The sequence below is a fragment of the Poecilia mexicana genome, unplaced genomic scaffold, assembly GCF_051168715.1.
Source record: "Poecilia mexicana isolate PSO_F unplaced genomic scaffold, ASM5116871v1 scaffold_19, whole genome shotgun sequence".
Lineage (NCBI taxonomy): Eukaryota > Metazoa > Chordata > Actinopteri > Cyprinodontiformes > Poeciliidae > Poecilia > Poecilia mexicana.
The window spans coordinates 5,334,552-5,355,041 of record NW_028263388.1 but is presented as its reverse complement, the minus strand read 5'-3'; the positions used below and the strand labels follow the sequence as shown (position 1 = coordinate 5,355,041).

Genomic DNA, 20,490 nt, shown 5'->3' with positions numbered 1-20,490 from the left:
AACTGCTTATATCCTTTTAACAGATGCCCAATAAAAAAAATCCTAAATTATTAATTTGCAGACAGAGGTTTGATAGGTTGTGGAGGCAGAAAAAGATTCGCCCAGGGCGCCAAAAATGGAACATCCGCCACTGTTCCTGTGGTATTAAAACATTTCTTACCTGTATAATTTTAATTTTAATCACCGTAAACAGAACCCAGGGTGTGCCTCCTCACAGTCGAGACTTAAAGTGGAACATTTTAAGGGTTTTATTCTCAGGGGAGGAACTGCTCCTGTGCTTTCTGACGCAGCCAGGGAAACGCTACTGCGCATGCGCGTTATCTTCACGGACGGAGAAACAGACCTCACAACAGGAAAAAAAGTGTTAAAGACAAAGGACCGGACAGCCTTTAGGGAAAGCAAAAACCAGCTCAGTTAGTTTCCTAGACCGTTTTGTAGAGGTTCGACTGTCTCACCACCGGTCGGAACCGGACGGGTAAGTGTTCGTTGTGAAATAATGAAGTTAGAGGAAGGCGTTGTGTTTGTGTTGGCTGTAGAGACGGAGTTACGTAGAAAACATCCACAGGACTAACGGCGAAAAAAAAAACTGCTGCCAACATGGATTCAATACTACAGTACGAGTGTGTTTTTAGTGTCTAAGAGCAGCTGTTCTTGGTTAGTGTGAGCGTTTGCTTTCTTATTGCTGTGACCTGTGTTTGGCTGCTGTCACATTTAGCTAGTTCTCTCTGGACAGCTTGTTTCCTCTATTCAGAACTAGCTGCTGGAGATATTTACTTTCTGCCTATTTTGAGGTCCGCTGGTCGAAAAAAAGAGTAAAGCCTATTATTGTTGTATTTTAACCATCTGCATACACCTTAAATAGATTCGGCATAGCTTTAAAGAACATTGTAGCTGATAATAATAATATGTTCCCACTTTCTTCGTTTTTAACATTTTAGCAGTTGTGCATTGCTGTGAAAAAAATTATTTGCCCCCTACAAATTTCTTCTCTTTAGCTTTATATCTCACCTAAATGTTTCAGATCATTAAAGATATATAAATATTTGCCTAATATAACAAGCAGTACATATATTATAGGGAAAAAAGCTGTCCAAGCTAACATGGCCCTACATGGAAAAAAAACGACCCTTTTGGGTGACGACAGCTCTGATACAAATTCAATTAAATTAAAGGATATTTCAAAAAAATTTCCAAAAGGAAATGAAATGTTGCAATCATATGATCAAAGCATCTTCAAAGAGCGGTTGTGGACAGTGATGCTGTGAGCAGGAAGAATCTGCTGTAGCAGTCCGTCTTGCAACAAATTTGAAGAGACCTCTGACTGAAGACTGTTGGTCTTGTGACCATCATGACATGCTGACAGCAAAGACAATGTTGTACAAAAATATGTCCTGGATGACATCATTAGTCTGAACCTTATTAAATTATAGCATAACTTAAAAAGTGATTGTGTTTTTTCTGGTTGTCTTTGGGATGCACTTATAGATCGGTCCAGATTTCCTTAATTTTCTGTGATCAGCTTGTACTTGCATGTGAAACCGATCTTATCTACTTGGACAAATATCTGAAATTCAGTAGCTGCCCCCATTTTGCTCAGACGTGAGAGTCACTCCACTTTTGCTGATGTATCAACTCTGTCGCCGTGCTTAGCAACTTTTCAGACAAAAAAAAAAAGACTTTTTAAAGGTCAGTAATGGGACAAAAAAACTGCAATCGGTGCACCCCTAAAAATGTGCTTAAGGGTGACAGAAAAGGAAAAAGAGATTAGATCAGAATCAATGTAGCTCAACAAAGCGGAATACTTCAAATTGCGTTCAGTATTCTAAACTGGTCGTAACATCTGCTTCCAGAGCAACGTGAGAGAAGCTTCATGTTCAGCTTTCTGGTGATGGAAAGTCCTGCAAAACGGCACGTCTGCTGACTGGAGGGACACAACGGTCAACGCACACAAACACTCACAGGATGGAGGAAGTGGAAACACACAAGAGAGGGATGACAACTTGATTTATGATTTTTATCGGAGGATCCCATTTTCCTCATACTTTTTATTTTTCCACCCCTGTCTAAATTCTGTCCTGAATTCTACTTTCTACGTCCTCTCCTGTTGAGAGAGGTGGTGTTTATTTACCTTCCACCTTCCTCTGAGAGCCTACATAGCAACACACAGACTCCTCTCTTCCCGGAGGTCGAGGGGGCTGCCATGGGAACGGCTGTCCTGCCTTCAATGTAGCGTCCTGAGGGCAGTAGTGGTGGAGCTGGAGGAGGAGGACGTGGCGGTGGTGGTGGCGGCGGCGGTGGTGAACGTCCAGGGATGGGCAGTACTCCATATCCAGCCAGCGAGTGGAAGGAGAAGGGCCGAGGCGGACTGCAGGAGCTGGGCTGCATGCCCTGGAAGGTCAGCAAGCAGAAAGCTGCCGGAGGAGGGGGGGAAGCGGTTTCAGGAGCAGCGGAGAGGAGGAGCAAGGATCCGAGGGACGGTCAGCTGCAGCAGGATCTCTCGTCGTCGTCGTCCTCCCTCTCCCCGCCGGCTCCCCAGCAGACTTCTCCTACAACTCCGGCCATATATCACGAGAAGCAGCGGAGGGAGCTGTGTGCATTGCATGCGCTCAACAACGTCTTCCAGGATGGGACAGCCTTTAGTCGGGACACCCTGCAGGAGATATACCAAAGGTGAGAGAGCTGGGTTACTAAAATGCACCAAGAATCACCTTTGTCTTGCAAAAGTGTTTATGCTTCTTGAACTTTTCCACCTTTCGCCTCTGGATTTGATGAGGTACACCCACACAAGGTAGCATGTAATTGTGAGGTGAAAGGAAAATGATACATGATTTTAGAAATTATGCTCACAACAAAAAGAATGTGGGTGACAAAAGTGTGGGATGCAATTGTATCTAGCCCCACTGAGTTTGCATCTTTAATTGCTTTCTGCAATTAAAGCTGCAAAATTTTTGAGGTATAGCTGAATGCATTGAATATTTCAGCAAAATCTTTAACATGTGGATACAAGAACCCTACTTGGCACAGGCGTTCCCATGGTCTTGCTATGTATTTTGGAAAAAAAAAAAGAGAAAAAAAAGTTAGCCACTGAAAAATTGATGGTGGCCATTTATTCAAAACTGCTAAACACAGAAAGATATTTGAAGAAAATAAACTAAACCACTAAACAAATAAAAACATTAGCGGAAGCCAATGCTAAACCACTAAGCAAATAAATGAAGATTTAAGGAGAAGCTAACGCTAACCTGCTAAAGACATAAAAACATTAGCAGACGTTATTACTAAACATATAAAAGTATTAGCCAAAGCTAATGCTGAACTGCTCAACTAATGAAAATATAAAAATATACACTGAACTGATATAGAAATGAAAACATTAACGGAAGCTAATACTAAACCAATTTAAAAAATTTGCAGGAGCTAACAAGAACAGTCATTAAGATGACTGTCAGTCCAGTCTTCTTGTCCTTCCTTGACGACTGGTGTTAGACTAACAGCAGAAACCTCAGCTTCAGTTTTGGCATCAGATTTTGCAGCCTGTTATTAGTGAGTTTTGTGATTAGGATGACCATCGTTGAAAACAAATGATGTGAGATAGAGTTCATCCAAGTCATGAAAATGGGTAACATTTTATGCGAATAACTGGTTTAAAAGGCAGAAAAATGGCAGCCATTTTGAAAAATGGCTGTCATCCTGAAATCTAAGTGGCTGCAATCGGTGCACCGATATCGGTATGACAAACGTGCATCCTGAGGGTTGAGCAAACAAAGTTTTATGCTTGTATCCACACTTGACAGATGTTTACCTGTTCTTCTTTGGGTTAAAACAGTGAGAATCAGTGTTCTAAGGCTTACACTGATTCTCAGTTGGTTATATTCCTGGTATTTGACTGGCCATTCTTACAAAGGATTTTTTCATATCTCTTGTCATATCTGACATATCTTGTGAGCATATCATATCTAGAGCAGGGCTTTGCAACCTTTACAACCTGAAGAGCTGCTGTGGACTCACGGCAGCCAAATGAAACTGATTTAGAGTCTTGGTTTTGCTCTTCAATAAGTCATGTTAAAGGTGTAAAAAGGGCTGTGTTCAAATGCACATTACACTTTACACACTTATAATTAGCAAAAATTAGAAAGCCATGTCTTCTTAGTTAGGCACAACTTTGTGTTGATGACATAAAATCCCAATAGAAACCTTTGATGTTAGCAAGTAAACATGACGGACTGTGGTTGATTTCTCGTTTTCAACACGTTGCAGGCTAAGTCCCAGCACTATGGTGACGCCTCACAAAAAGAGCATGCTGGGAAACGGGAACTATGATGTAAATGTCATCATGGCGGCATTGCAGACCCGAGGGTTTGAGGCAGTCTGGTGGGATAAAAGAAGGTACGTATGTCATTTAAATCTAAGTCCAAATGTACAAAACTCTGCAGATTCCAAATATGCAATTATTTATCAAACGACGACAAAGCCACAATGGTATGAACAGTCACAGACACTTTGTGCTTTCAATTTAGCCATTTCTAAAGTTTGTCAAAACATTTCAATGGATGTCATGTTTCTCTGGGAATAGTTGGACATTAGCTCTGACACAGTCCAGGTTTGCATACCAGCTTGTCGTTGAAACAAGTCGTGTGAGGAATGGATATGCAGGGTTTGTTTCCAGGCTGTAGTATGTTGGATGAGCCACTTGCTGGCTGTCTGTGAAGACCCAAACACTGTCAGAACATCGGCTGATTAATCTCAGACTCGGTTCCTCTGCTCAGGTCAGAACTGATCAGGTGACATGGTTCTTTGTGGACTTGGACCCAGACACACTAAGTGGAAAGTGTTGCAAAACACACCAGGGGGCTCTTGTTGTCCAGTCGAAATTATAGGATTTATAAGTACAGTGTCTAAGTTTTATTGCCACAGAAGCAAAAGAAATTAGAAAAAAAAATTCACAGATATATCAATTGATAAATGGTTGAATAACTTGTGTTAAGATTTTTATGCTTCTCACTTGGTTTTTGCTCAGCACAGTAATCTAAAACAATACTTTCAATTCAGTTCATTTATTTGGGCCAGTACACCACAAATGTTTTCGTCCTTCTGAATATTGATTTTAACAGTATATATAAATATGTATTTTTCTCCAGTAAGAGGGTGAAAGTCCTGTCTCAGAGGACTTGTTTCACAAACGATTAATCGTTTCACAAACGATTAATCGTTTCACAAATGATTAATTGTTTCATAAAGAGAGTTCCTTACATTGGAAAGGAAGGTTATTTTTATTTTTATTTTAACTTTAATTTTTTTTTCTTGCTCCTGATCTGCTTTTTTTGACCTATAGCTAAGCTGAAGAAACAATTATTTTAGTAAAGCTATAGCCAAAAGAAAAACTTTTAACATCAGCATGCGAAAAACTCAATCCTTTCTGCTTGACTTGTTATCAGCACCGTGTACAACTGATCTGTTGATTATTTTTGGATTAACTAGTTGGTAAAGATGACATTTTGTACAGAATGTGAACCAGGTGAAATCAAAACACCCTCTTGAAAAGTTCTGGGTAGGACAGATTAACAGACAAATGCATATCTTTTTATCTTAAATGCAAAATATTAATATTTTTTGTGAATTACTGCTCTGACTGTGTTGTCTTTACAGCAAATTGCCTCTTTTTGAGTCTGCATACGATTTATCGATTACTAAAACGGTTGACGATTATTTCAATAACTCATCTGATTAATCGTTTCAGCCCTGTTGTGATTCTACTTCTGAATAATGTAAAACAACTACCAGAATGAATCTTTAGGAACTCTAAGAATTACACATAGTTATTTTTGGGGTAAAATCTCCAAAGAGGTCAGTTGTGTTGGTTGAAGGTTCACTTTCTGAGCTGTTGGCGAAACACCAGTTGCGTGTTTCCGTTCGAATTATAAATATCCTGCAGCACCAAACCAAATAAATCTAACTGGTTTGTTGAAAATAAGGCAAACATTGGCATGAATAATAAAATAGTCAAGCCCCCAAAAATTCACAAGCTATAAATATGTGTTGTGCCACACATGATGATCTTCTAGTCTCTCTCCAGTAACTCCAGTTTGTTTTGAACACACCTGTAATCATCACAGCAGGATGTGGATGCATTTATCAAATGTATTGTTTCTTGGATTGACATCGCTGTCTAAAACTAGACCAACAAAAACCTTTATCTCTGTTTGAGTCCTAGTTTAGATCTAGTGGTGAAACTGCATCTCTCTGTAATTGAGATTTTTCTTGTGTATTTGTAGTCCATGTTCCGCTGTTGTCTTAGTTTATTTCCCAGAATGATCCGTGGGGGGGTTGGGCAGAGGCCGCAGAGCCAAAACATAAACACTTTTACTCTGGTCCACATGTTTGGTTGATTTTTTTTTTTTTTCCCCTCATATTTGTTTCTAATCTTGACTCTTGAGGACAGGAAACTTCTCAACCAACTCGAACATCTGCATTCTTCACTAAAATCCTAAATGTAAACAGGAGGTCTGCTCTTCAGAGGCTCTGCTTCCTCTGCTGAAACTACATCAGCTTAATCAGCCGCGTCTTCAAAGATCCATCAGTTTGCCTTTTTTTTATTATCAGTATTTGTGCTTTCTTAATTATCAGTCTCACAGGACTGCTAACGGAATCAGGAGTCTCTGCCTTTTTCTGTGAAAATGAGTTTCTGTCTTTGTAGCCTGTGCTGAAACAGGAACATAATCACTGCTATTAATCAATTGACAACATAGACACGACTCTCTTTCTGCTACTTTTTTATGCAGCACAAAGCTTGTTTGCACATTTGTTTGCACACCACTAAAAATCTTTGAAGAGGATTTTGAACATTGGGAAGAATCCAAAAATTGATATGTTTACTGAATGCTCTGTTCCCGCTGAGCTCAGCACATTGATTTGCAGCAGCTTACAAAAATATTCAAACCCTTTTGAAATTTTCCATATTTTGTCACATTGCCACCACAAGCATAAATATATTTATTTGGAATTTAATGTGAAAGACCAACACAAAGTGGTGTACAATTTTGAAGTAGAAAGGAAATTCTACACCATTCAAAAAATTTCTGTGGTGTGCAAAAGTATTTAGCCACACTGAGTCGATACTTTGTGGAACCATCTGTTGCTGAGTTTGAAATGAAGATTTAATTCATTTAATTTTAGTTTTCTGGGGGTGCACAGTGGTGCAGTTGGTAGAGCTGTTGCCTTGCAGCAAGAAGGTTCTGGGTTTGATTCCCAGCCCCGGTCTTTCTGCATGGAGTTTGCATGTTCTCCCTGTGCATGTGTGGGTTTTCTCTGGGTACTCTGGCTTCCTCCCACAATCCAAAAACATGACTGTCAAGTTAATTGGCCTCTCCAAATTGTCCCTAGGTGTGAGTGTGTGTGTGTGTGCATGGTTGTGTGTCTCTGTGTTGCCCTGCGACAGACTGGCGACCTGTCCAGGGTGACCCTGCCTCTCGCCCGGAGCGTTAGCTGGAGATAGGCACCAGCAACCCTCCCGACCCCACTAAGGGACAAGGGTGTAAAGAAGATGGATGGATGGATGAATTTTAGTTTTCAAAGTAATTTAAAGCGGGTCATAACGTTTTTTTTGCTTGTTGAGTTAAATGTTAACCGATTAAAAGCCAATTGTGGTACTTTGTGAAAATAGGCCTTAAGATAAAAAGACAGAATTTGGATTCCTAACTTGCATTATAAGTGGACTAGATGGTATACTTTTTAAATCAGAAAACATCATCTTAATCATCAGAGCCTCAACTTGGAGACAAGTGAAAGACGAGACTCGAGGCAAAAGATTGACTTGGACTGGAGGCAAGAAACTTAAAATCTGACTTGGACTTGGACGGGAAAAATGATTTTTGGCCAGAGTTAAAATCTCGGATTTCATTAAAAAAACTTTTAAGTTGTAAAATCTTTGCGACGGGAAATGTCGTAATGTTTTAAACTTCAAGAAGATTTCCAATGTGTGCAATATGATATTGTTGTACAGAATTACAAATGACTTCATCAAGTATGACACCACAGCATAGCATCCAAATGGTATGTTATCCATTGTGTTTTATGATGTTCTTTGCTTAAATAGCTTTTTTTTTTTTCTTCCCCCAGGGATGTCGGCAGCATTGAGCTGTCCAACGTGGAGGGCTTTATCCTCAACGTGCCGTCCAACCTGCGCTGGGGGCCCCTCCGGCTGCCACTTAAACGCCAGCACTGGATTGGAGTCAGGGAGGTGGGAGGTGTCTACTACAACCTGGATTCTAAGCTACGCAACCCTCAGCCTATTGGCAGTCCTGATGAGCTCAGGTGAGAGGCAAGGTGTTCTGAGAATGTGTTCAGAACAACATCCCGCCACGTGGATCATCCGGCTCAACCATTGTAATTATTGTGATCATAATGTCATATTTGAAATAAAAATGTACAAAGCATATTAATAGGTTGAATCAATTTAGCAATACAAAAGTAACATATTTTCCTGAAAGGAAGAGGAATCTCCGGTGTGTCCCTCTCTCAGACAAGCAGGAAAAACCCTGGAATTATTTTACTGTTGTAGACAGAAAACGTAACAAAATATTATTTTACTTTTACTCACTCTGCACATTTTTACTTAGCCTCTTGAAATATTGATGCTCATTTATTTATTTATTTTTATCATTCTCGCAAGTGACTGTTTTGTTTCCTTCATCACAAACTCAGGAAGTTTCTCCGTCAGCAGTTACGAGGGAAGAACTGTGAACTCCTGCTGGTTGTCTCAGAAGAGGTGGAGGTCCACCAAACATGGCGCTCCGACGGCTGAGGGTTCAACCAGCCAATCGCATCAGCCAAACGGGCCTGTCGCAGGACGAACTGGAGACGAAGTAGCGTTGTGCACCGCCAATCGCATCGATGCACTCTTGCAGTTGTAATTCCTCCCCACCCAGCCTGTTTTTTCTTCTTCTTATTTTGGGTTTTGTTTACACGGCCATTGCTGAACACTTAGCTGATCCGAGACGCAAAGTAATGAAGGAGGCAAACACTTTATACAGCGAATCAAAGAATCACAACTGAGACTATTCTGTTCCTTTTTATATTTCGATGCTTATTTTTTCTGTCTTGCCCTTTTCATTTTCCCAAATTTCTAAAGTTGTGAGAATTTTGGACCTAAGGAAAATGCAGATTTTTATGTTTATTCTTTTTTCCTCCTCTTTTTTTAATGTTTTATTTTACTCCATATTTTCCCATCTTTCTCACCAAAGTGCACCCTCACTTCTTTTTCCCTCATCTCCATCTTATCGAATCCCAGCACAGAGAGAGAGGTTTTACCACATCGCCAACTGTGTGTGTGTTTCAGCAATTCCCTACACTTGTGGCACCGACTCACCCTTTACTGTAGAATCTTTGTCAATGCAACACTTTTTATATTATGACAACAAAGCAATGCAACACTCAGGCCAAGTACTCCCTCTAGTGGATATTTGCTCCAGCTTGCTTGTATCAATGATCACCTAGTCGTGTTTTTAAATTTCTTCTCACTGTATAGACGCTTCTGTAAAGGAAAGAAATATGTTATTTGTTTAAGACGTATTGCACTACACACAAACATTGCCTGTCAGTAAAGAAATATATATTTTGGGTTTGATGCTAAAACTCTCTTCCTCTTCGGATCAAATGCAGCAAAATGCATCTACTAATTCAGGAGGATAATTTTCATGCTGAGTCATGCTGACTTCAGATTTAACGTTTACCTGCAAAACCTTTTACTGAGTGAATTTATTTACTCCTACTGACGGAATGATCAATGGTAAAAATCACAACTGTACACTAAAGGTTTGGACGCTAGCTCTTTATCACTCAAATGCCTCCCTTTGTCCTGATTTGTTGTTGCCAGAGTTTTGTTTTTTTGCCTCAGTGACTTTTCCAAAGGGTCCCAATCACAGCAGCCCTCTGTAGCACAGGAACTCAGCAGATAAAGGGCTTTTCCTCATCTTCCTGTAGTTTCCCCCCCCCCCATATATGAAAAGCAGCCAAACACAGCTTTAAAAGGAAATCACTGACTGTCCCAGCAAGTTATTGACTGTAATCGGAGGAATCTCGGTCAAAGGAAGTAGTTTTTAAAGCGTAGTTGAGTGAAGAAAGTTATTTGCTTGTAAACCTGAAAGGACCTGGAGAGCAAAAAAAAAAAAAAAAAAAAAGTTTTTGCAGGTATTAATCTAGAAAGTCGGATGAAAAGTGAAAGTTGTTGGCGATCTGGTGTCGTGTCTAAAGAAAGAAAGATTTACGGTAGTTTGTCAGGTGATTAAAAGTTCTCGTCTCCAATCGTTAAAATCTTCGTTTATACATGTTAGTGGTTGAATTGGCCTTAACTTGTTTACATAAAAAGTATGTAGATTTTGGAGTTTGGCGCCATATCAAAAAATCCAAAGGAGCAGTTTGTTATATTTGGGAGGTGAAATGGTAGACACCCTTCCATTTTTGCAGAGCAACTACTCCCATGATGAGTTTTCAATTTTTTCTGCCAAGGAATTTGTTACACTTCTTTTTATATATATATATATATACATATATATATATATATATATATATATATATATATGTATATATATATAATAAGCAATCCAAGTATATAAGTTGTGCATGTTTTATTTCAAATTTGAAGCAACATCCTCATGTTCCAGGCCTGTCTATAATCCTGTGATGTCACATTGCATCCATGAGAAACCGCGTTGAACTGTCAGATATTTTTATTAACTGAACACGGACACAGCGACCTGTGTTGCACATTTGCGTTCATATGCCTTTGCTTTATTGCCATGACAATCCATTAAGTCCTTCCCCCTTGGAGGAATCCTGATTATCAGTGTACTTTATTTTTTCATAAAAAAAATAAATAAAATCCTCATATTTGGCATTTCATGTGTCATTGTGTTAAAATTGGTAATAAAGGGCAAATTTGTACATTTATTTCACCTACTAGGATGTGTGGTGCTTTTAAAAGGATAGAAAATTGCAGAGATGTATGGATCCATTGCTTTTTTTTTCTTTTTTTTTTTCTGGAGTTTGTGGTTGTTGAATGGCGTGAAAAATGTTCAATGGATGTGAATACTTTTACAAGTGGCTATATTCCCATTGATAAATGTTAGCATGTTGATGCTCTGCTGCTTTAAGGGAGCTAAAGGATGAGAGTACTACCACCGTTTGGTATCCAGTAAATAACAAGGATGATGAGGCAGCCAGTGGCGCGCGCCGACTCATCCTTCACGGGGAACGCGCTTTCATGGCACGAGCGCGCGCGAAGCGGTGTGCAGATGTGTCGCAGATTTTGTAAAGTCACTGGACGCGTGCTGAGGAAGTCGCTCCAGATAAACCGGCCTCTGAAAGTGGGAGCAAACCGAAGCGGCGACAGAGAAGAGGGGAGGACGGAGCCGAGGCACGCGCCCTCAGTAGCAGTTTACCGTTAGCTTAGTTTGTGAGGGAGAAGGACGTTAGTTTGACAGTTAAATCCCCACGGAGGATTGGTGCGCACAATCGATGGAGCTCTCTGCCATTGGAGAGCAAGTGTTTGCCGTGGAATCAATTCTGAAGAAAAGACTTCGAAAGGTAAGGGTTCAAAAGTGGGACGTAAATTATTAATGACGTGATGAGCAGCGGGGTAATGTCAGCGTGCGTTGCGGTGTCATGTGTTTGTTTTGGGAGGGAGGATGCTAATTAATGCCTGAGAGATTAGTAGCACAGTTGTCTTTTAACCTGGTTAGCTAATTAAGAGGCTTTTTAAGGGGGTCAGGTGTCCCCTGAATTTAACAGTTGTAACTGCGCAGTATCTTGTGGCGTAAGCTGTTTGACTCATTAAGCCCTACGAGGAAACATTCAGGCAAACTGTTATTATGGGCCTGTCTGCCTGCTGAGTAGGTCTCGTGCCATGTTGTTGACATTAACAGGTGCGTATCTAGAACTTAAGGGTTCTGGAGCACAAAAGAGGAACCTGAGAGACTGTCATTTCTGCTTTATTTTTTTGCATTGAACTGGTTATAGAGGTAAGCTAAAATGTGAGCACAGATTTAAATTGAGCAAAATTAAAAAATGTTTTATCTGTTTATTATGATTAACTCTAGACTTTAAACAAAATTTTACTCCACCCCTTTAAAATGTTACTGTTTTAAAGTTGGAAAAATGATCTGTCATACAATTACAACGGTTTAAAGTCTGTGTAAAGAGATCCTAAATGCTACATGCGCAGAGTTTTCTCTGGCTTCACTTGCAATGACTAAGATCAAAATAATGCAGTTTCAATGCAAGTCTTTGGGCATTTCTGGCCACATCAAGGTTAAGCTGGAGCTGCTGGCGCCACATTAAGGTAATAATGCAATAAAATCCGTGTTGTCACTCTTCCACCAAAACCTGATTCCTCTACCATTTATTTTCTGAATTATAATTCATGTTTTGGGGAGTTTTTGTAAGAAATTTCAGACACTTCAAATGTCACATTTACAGAACTGAAATTGTGACTGTAATTGGTCATTTTAGCAAGTCTAGCTAGTTTAAGGCAAATCTGAAAAACTAGTGAGGAAAAAAAAAACATTTTATTAAGATTTATTAGCAGATTTATTAGCAGTTAATTTATGCTTTTGTATAAATATGTTTAGATGGTTGTAAATTTTAGGAGTTCACAAGAGCTAACGGTCTGTGTTTCGATTTACAGACGTCATTCACACTCTGTTTAAATATAGAACCGCTGATGTTCATGGTAATTTCATACAGTAACCAAACAACAAACACAATAGAGTTTCAGAATGAAGCTTGATGAGTAAGAGCTATATTAAACTTATTTACTGATGTGCTCAATATCATGTGATATGCCATGAGTTTACAATATAAACATGTTTTTTATATACTCAATTTTCTATTTAGTTTGAAGTTAAATATTAAGATGGATTTATCAGATCAAATATATCTACTCATGATTATAATGCACCTTCATGTCCTCAAGGGATCTAGATGAAGTTTGGGAAAGTGGTGACTTCATCCACTGAGAATATTTTTAAGAGCCGAGGATGACTTCACCAAGAAATGACGAACTCTGAGTGCTTCGGTTGGTATATTAATGTTATTATATTACACATCATGTGATGAAAGAGCGTCATCTCAATAACTCAATGTGGATCCAACAGAAGATAAATAAGATATTTCAAGTTGCCACAGGAAGGATGTTAAAAGTGAAGGTTGGGTGGAATATTTTGATCAGAAGTAAACCAACTGTATTTCACAAAGCTTGGTGGCACCTTTCACTCAGTCTGCAATATGTTTCATGAACTGCAAAGCAATGATGCAGAGTTACCGAAGAATTATAAAAGCAACACAGCTCTAAGAGCTGTGTTATTTTCTGCTCCTTTGATGCTGGTCTGGAACCTTTTCTCCACAGGGTAATGTGGAGTACCTGCTGAAGTGGAAAGGATGGCCTCCAAAGTGAGTATGTAAGCATGGAATATTTCATCTAAAGAGAGCCTTTGTTTTATGACAAAAATCTAATCACGTGCACAACATGTGCAATAAAGTAACACAACGATGTAGGATATAGGATCTTGAAAAAGATGTGCATAGAAAACAGCAATAGACGATTTGCAGAAAATTTAAAAGAACATTGCAAATAACAGCAGGGTGTAAATACTGAGTTTGTTCCCAGTGGTTATTCCAATAGACGATAACATTGTTGCTTTGATACCATTTTCAAGTAATATATCAATAATGGCATAATAATGCATATCCCCCCTTCTCAAAGACCAATAAACTCTAATTTAATAAAAAAACAAAAAACTTAACACTGGAACTGGAAGACATTTTAAATATCCAAAATAAAGCGCAGTGACCAAAAACAATAAATAAAACACACAACAGAAACCATAAATAAAATGGATCGTGATGTCTCTGTTTACAAAATTGACCTTCAAAAAAATATTAATCATCAGAATGGAAATGATCTAGCTCAATTTAATGTATCCTGCAATTAATTGTTCTGCAACAGCTTCATTCAGACTTGAATTGAAGTTGAAGTTTGACAGCCATTTCAGAATCCCCCCACCCCTCAAAAATGTCAAATGATACAAATGTTCCAGTGGTTCCAACAGTTTTTCAACTAAAGAGTAGGGGGGGAGTTTCTCTAGAAAAAAATTTAATATCAGCTTGTTAAATTTTAATATAGTGAAAAATTTGAGATGCTCTAGAGATGCTGAATAAAAATAATTACATCCTCACTGATTTAAAAATATGGCATAAATTGATATTTCTAGTTTAATTTTTTGCTGTTCTAACTCACCAGATGTTCTGTTGTCCCTGTTCATTTCATTTGCGGTTGGAAGCTCAGCCTGATCAAACATTAAGCTGATATGGAAGTTCGCTCCAATCAATTATGCATGCATTCAGAGGTTTCTGTGAAGAATTTCCAAAACAATAACTTTAGATGAGCTGCTCTCTCAAACTGCGACGCAGTACACATCAAATTCAAACATATTTTGTTGGGTTTTAAGATTTAACATGTTTGGATTTCAGGGTTTTTTTTTTTCTTCATACAGTATGAAAAATGAAAATAAATTCCACAAATTTTAAAAGATTTTAAAGAAGCAAACTCCTTTTCATTTTTTGACTAAGTTGTCTTTCAGTCAAAACTTCTCCTTTGGCTCAAGAAGATGGAGCTCAGATTAGCTTAGTTTTTTTTTTTTTTTTTCAGTCTTCGTTTTAATGGGATGTGCTTTGATGAGGTTTGAGTCGCTTAATCTGCCAACTAAATGAAAAAGACAAAGAGATGGAGTTTATGTAAAAATAAAGATCTCTTTCTTGCAATGGCTCACAGGTACAGCACCTGGGAACCTGAGGAGCACATCCTGGACCGGCGCCTGGTGCAGGCGTTCGAGGACAAGTGAGACCCTCCTTCAAACGGAACACAAACAACATGAGCCACTCTGACATTGCTCTGGTGTTGTAGGTTTTTAGCATTTCTAATCTCTCACTGAAATGTTCACAGTGGGGAAATTCAGAAATAGCATACTTTACAATGTGCAGCTGATAAGGATCAATTTTTAAAAAAAATGCACATAATGCACATTAAACAGTCTATTTACAATTTATGAAAACAGAAAAAAAATATGTGTGAACACAGTAGAAACGTGAAACCTGGCTTGAAATGGGCAAAATTGTTCAAAAAGCAGCAGGGGTGTAAATACTTCTTGATTTTGTTGGGAGCAGTGATGGTTCTGGAGGCTAACAGCTGCTGGGGAAGAAGGATCTATGTTAACATTCCTTAGTGCACTTAGGATGCAGGCATGCTAGCGCGGAGCTTCACTGACATTTATTGCAACAAGAGGAATGACACAGCAAAACCACATGCAGAGAATCTAAATTCAACTAACCCATTCCTTTTTTTGTTCACTTTCCCAGAGAAGAGAGAGACAGAGTCATTGGCCACAGGAGGAAAGGGTCCAAGTCAAAACGACTCCTGCTGCAGGTAAAGTCTCCAAAAACTTTCCCAGACGCTTGATTTTTTTCCACATGAAATCAGTCCAGGGGCCACACATGGCCCCTGGGATGCACTTTGGACACTCCTGCTCCTTTCTATAAGTTTCCATCAGCTTTACAGCTTCAATGCTGCTTTCATAGAAAAACCTCCCCACATTATGATGTTGCCAAACCTTTTCTAGCTCATTTTATCATTTCAGAACACCGTTTACACCATGGATCTCCGCAGCGCTCACAAGATTCCCGCCAAGCCTCCCCCTCGCCTGCGTCTCTCTCTGACGCGCTCCCTGGTTCCTGACGATGAGGAGGATGAGGATGAGGATGAGGAAGACGCCTGCGTTCCTTCTCGAACGCAAGCAGCGCATCGAAAGAGCAAGCAGAGCAGACGACTTGGCTTAAACCTCCAGAGACCCTCACAAGAGGCCTGGGAGGAGGAGGAGGAAGAGGAAGATGAGGAAGAGGAGGAGGAAGAAGAAGAGGAGGAAGAGGAGAAGAACAGCGCAGAGGATAGTGAACACCTTTCCCAACCAAAAACAACCAATCACAGCCAGAAGGAGAAAGAGGAGGCTAAGATGGGAGAAGGTGTTTTTAACGGTATGTGTGTCACTTGGTCAGAGAGTTTAATCCAACCAGTCTTGTCCCAGTTTGGCTTGTTTTCTGGGCATACGGCCAACGCCTTGCGTCATCCTGAGCTGATTATAGAACCAATCCTCCAGAGGCTCATTAAAGCTGCAAGATGTAACTTTTATTTAAATTTGTTTTAAAACTGTCAGCATGTTTTGTTAGGGTAATATGAGACAGATAATCTGTGAAAAGAACAATCCCCTCCTCCTCACAGTTATTATTGCTGTCTGAAGAAATTCACCGCTCCCAACCAAAAACAACCAATCACAGCCAGAAGGAGGGGCTTAGCGCTGTCAATCAACCTCACTGCTAAATGTGCTAGTGATGGAGAAACATCTCACCAATCCATCAAAACACTTTATCCACCGTCCTACTGACTAACCTTAGTATTCCTAACAGGCTTTGTTAGCTGCAGCGAAGCGGGCGGCATGGATGATGATTGACAGCGCTAAGACCCGCCTCCCGATTGGTTGTTTCTAGTTAGCACTGGAAGGAGGCAGAGGAGCTCCATTTTTTTTCACAGATTTTCTCAGTCATGACATAGTGACAGTTTCAACAAGTATTTAAAAAAATATATTTAAAAAAAATTACATACTGCTGTTTTAAAGGCACGTTTTTCTATTCACATTTAAATAAAAACCTTTGAGTTTTCCTCACGTTGCATAGCTTTCTCTGTTATCATATGCTACATGTTATCCAAAAATGATGCAAATATACGAGTTTCATTCATCTTCTGTTTGACCCTTGACCTTTCCTTTAGGACACAGGGGCCTAGATAACTGGAGCACAGCAGTGGGGTCAGGTGGCGCAGACACGTCAGACAAACTGTGGCGACCCCTGGTGTGCCCAGGAGAGGTGACGGTCACAGACGTCACCCTCAACGCCCTTACAGTGACCTTCAGGGAGTCCAGAGCAGCCAGAGGATTCTTCCAGGACTGGGGCCTGGAGGTGTGGGAGCAGGTTGGTGATGGGGCCCCTCGGAGCTGCTGGAGGCACTGACTCTGACACACTGCTGGAGCCGCTTGGTTTATATGCACAGAGTCAGCAGTGCCTTACAAAAGTATTCACACCCCTTGCACTTGTCCACTTTTCGTCATGTCACAACTGTAGACGTCACTGTGTAATATTTGGATTTAATGAGACAAACCAACACACAGGGTAGACATAGAAAATCAAAAGACAATCAGGTCTGGTTATCAACATTTTTTACAATTAAAAGTCTAAATCTTAGTGTGGCATCCATTTTTAATTCACTACAACACCCCTAACAGTGTTGCCAGATTAGACGGGTTTTCTTTTTTGGGGCTGGAAAAAGCAGCTTGGGGCGGGCTGTTAAAGTCTGAGCTGCTTCGCGGAACATTTGGCGGGTTTTTAGAAAGTGTTCAGAGGAAAACTCTACAAACATTGTTGTCAGTGTGCAGCAGAAAAGCACAAGACTTAAAGAAATGCTGTGTCCGCACTTTCATTTTGTCAGTTCATTTATTATGAAACGTAACATCACATCATTATATGTGATGCAGGTTCTGGTGGAAAACACTTTCCAGATTTCAACAAGTAAGAGTGTTGAAACCATGATTTACTTTTCCCTTCACAATTATGCTCCACCCTGTGTTGGTCTCTCTTGTAAAATTGTAATAAAGCACAAGAGTTATGGTTTAAACATGACCAAAAGCTGGAAATCTTCAAAATGTATGAATATTTTTGCAATGTATGGTTGATCTGGTCACTTTAAGTGGAATACATCGGAGTTCAAAACCATCATGTACTTCTAGCTGACAGGAAGGAAATGACACAAGCACAGACAGCTGAGAGCAGCTGGTGATTGGCTTAAAGGTTTTCTTCATTCCAGTGAATCATAACACTCGTAAAAAAAAAACATTTTAAATAACACATTTCTGTTTATGCTGGTGGATAGTAATTTCCAGCAATAAAACCTCTTTACTCATGAAAACATACAGACTTCTTGACCAGATGAAATAATTTTATTGTTTTTGCTCAATCCAGAAAACATTGGTGTCCAAAAGGGTTGCTTCATTTAGCTTGTGACATTTTCTTTCTGTCATGGAGGTTCTCCATCCATCCATCCATCCATCCATCCATCCATCCATCCATCCATCCATCCATTTTTTTACACCCTTATCGGGGTCAGGAGGGGTGCTGATGCCTTTCCTCAGCTGTCAACATCAAGTACACACCGGACAGGTCACCAGTCCATCGCAGGGAGGGTTCTCCCAAATCCACTAATCAAAGCAGGTCAAACTGTTACTGTCATGCTGGTTGCAGTTACCTAGAACATGGAGAAAGAATCAGCTTGTAACAGAGAAAGATGTAGTCAGAAGAGGGAATTTTAACCAAAACAATGTTTTTGTATCTCCTGTGAACTGAGAACCCTCAGGGTCTAAATGTAACCAAACTCCAGAGTTGTGTTCGTTTTTCTTTCCCCCTCCATAGTTTCAGATTCTGTATCTAACAGTAAAGTGTGTCAAATTTAGCACCACAACAACCTCAAGGACCCATTAGCTATCTGATGCTAACGCAGAGCTGATGAGGAGGAAAACTCATCAGCTAGCACCTAGCTAACTTTTTAACAGCTAGCTAGGTGCTATGTTTGTATTTCTTTACATAATGATCAACATACTTGATTAATTGAACATTTAATACCCAATCCAACTTATTTTGAAATAATATTTTCTCATGTGGAATTGTGTAATTCATAGCAAAATATTAGCATAAAATGCAGCCATTTTAGACATAAGGCGAGGAAATGCACTTTAACATATCAGAATGAATCAGAGCTCTGATGACAAACTAGAAGGGATCTGGGTGAGTCCATGTGAAGAAGAGGAGTCCTCTGTGCATGTAAACACAGCCACCGGTTCCTCTCTTCTACCCTAATCTAACCAGGCGTTATCCTGGACTCAGACATGTTGTACATACTCCAAACTACCTAATCTGGTTTTGTAGTGTTTCAAAGTCTACTGAGAGACGATTTGATCCGCCCGCATGCCTCTCTCCTCTAGTTCAAAGACACACAGCGTAGTTTCTCTCAACCACCCAGCTTACATCATGACAACATAAAGCAGAAGCCACAAACGGACCGAACTCTGAAACATTCTGTTAAACATTCTGTGTTTAACAGAATGTTAAACACAGTCACACTGGTGTGTGTCCATCAGAGCTTGACCAGAAAGTTTCATTACAGTTTCAGAGTTTCAGAATCTCAACGTTACAACGATTGTGTAACGTTACCAGGCTCATGTATTTGGTTTTATCTGCTGTTTGCAGCTTTAGATAATAAAAAAAACACAAACAGAAACAATTCTGACCTTTATTCTAAAAACCAAAAAAAATGTTTGTGTGACAGAGTGGTAGGATTGCAAATAACTACCATTTTAGTAACTGATTATTCTGATGATTAATCGATTAATCTGACTAAACCATCGCTATATTCTACAAGGTTTTTTTTTAAACCACTTAAGGATTTTTTTTTGTACAATATCAAAAATGCATTAAAAGATGCAAATAAACAAATAGTTCAGTTCCATTTCTAAATGAGAAATTAAACATTTGTAGCATAGATGCACCTGCAGCAAAACAATGTTTCTAACAGTAAAGTGAAAAGCTCAGCCATTTCTGCTTTACTTAATATCAATACAGTGTAAAGCTGATTTGTTGACGAGTTTTTGGATTAAATGATTAATTAAAATGTACTCAATAAATTGTATTACAAAACACTTGGATCAGACAAAGCTAAGACTATGCTACTGGAGTTCTGTGTAGAACATATTAGTAGACAAAAGTTGGGGTTTTTTTTATCTTAAATGTAAAAGTTATATATTTTTTAGCTTAATTACTGGCTGTTGTTCTTACAGCAATTGGCCGCTGTTTGAGTCTAATAAATCGATTAATAAATTAGTTGACAATTACTACCGATGAATTGCTTTAGGCCTACAGAACTGTGTGCATTTGAAATCAGCCCCATTTACTTTGCTACCTATAAATAAACTCAGAAGGCACTTTGAGTTCACAGAGTCATACATATGTGGAAATCTCAGCATGAACTCAGCTTCTCAAGATTTGTTCCAGAACAATCTACTTATACACTACTTAGTGTTGGTCTATTATATGAAAAACTATTAAAATACACTGATGTTTATGACTGTAAGGTGACAAAGTGTTAAAGAGATCCAGGGTTGTGAGGCACTGCACATATAATGACCCAGTAGCTTTAGCCAGACTCTGTGAACGCAGGATCTGAGATGATGTCGTGCTGCTGCTGCTGCTGCTGCTGATGATGGAGTGTTTATCAGTGAAAATGAAAGTGCCTACCACTGCACTGTTTTGATGTAACCGTGGAGCTTTTAAGAATATCTCTCCACA

At 39.4% G+C, this 20,490-nt stretch overlaps 2 protein-coding genes across 2 annotated transcripts; both read left to right on the top strand.

Moving 5' to 3' along the window:
- The first annotated feature begins 288 nt into the window (after nucleotides 1-288).
- Nucleotides 289-10,891, top strand: josd1 (Josephin domain containing 1). The gene is made up of 5 exons (XM_014976649.2): nucleotides 289-475; nucleotides 1,851-2,670; nucleotides 4,258-4,386; nucleotides 8,116-8,310; nucleotides 8,701-10,891. Exons 2-5 carry the CDS (start codon nucleotides 2,312-2,314, stop codon nucleotides 8,798-8,800), a joined length of 783 nt encoding a protein of 260 aa, XP_014832135.1. The 5' UTR covers nucleotides 289-475; nucleotides 1,851-2,311; the 3' UTR covers nucleotides 8,801-10,891.
- A 135-nt stretch (nucleotides 10,892-11,026) lies between these two features.
- On the top strand, nucleotides 11,027-18,527 carry cbx7b (chromobox homolog 7b). The gene is made up of 6 exons (XM_014976648.2): nucleotides 11,027-11,580; nucleotides 13,400-13,443; nucleotides 14,825-14,890; nucleotides 15,409-15,475; nucleotides 15,687-16,080; nucleotides 16,871-18,527. The coding sequence occupies exons 1-6, from the start codon at nucleotides 11,512-11,514 to the stop codon at nucleotides 17,107-17,109; spliced, it is 879 nt and encodes a 292-aa protein (XP_014832134.2). The 5' UTR covers nucleotides 11,027-11,511; the 3' UTR covers nucleotides 17,110-18,527.
- Nucleotides 18,528-20,490: the final 1,963 nt, after the last annotated feature.

Coding starts and splice junctions, on each gene's coding strand:
- josd1 (XM_014976649.2), top strand. CDS start 2,312: ATGGGCAGTACTCCATATCCAGCCAGCGAGTGGAAGGAGAAGGGCCGA. Junction 4,387..8,115: donor GTCTGGTGGGATAAAAGAAG/GTACGTATGTCA, acceptor TTCTTCCCCCAG/GGATGTCGGCAGCATTGAGC. Junction 8,311..8,700: donor GGCAGTCCTGATGAGCTCAG/GTGAGAGGCAAG, acceptor TCACAAACTCAG/GAAGTTTCTCCGTCAGCAGT.
- cbx7b (XM_014976648.2), top strand. CDS start 11,512: ATGGAGCTCTCTGCCATTGGAGAGCAAGTGTTTGCCGTGGAATCAATT. Junction 11,581..13,399: donor TGAAGAAAAGACTTCGAAAG/GTAAGGGTTCAA, acceptor TTTTCTCCACAG/GGTAATGTGGAGTACCTGCT. Junction 16,081..16,870: donor GGGAGAAGGTGTTTTTAACG/GTATGTGTGTCA, acceptor CCTTTCCTTTAG/GACACAGGGGCCTAGATAAC.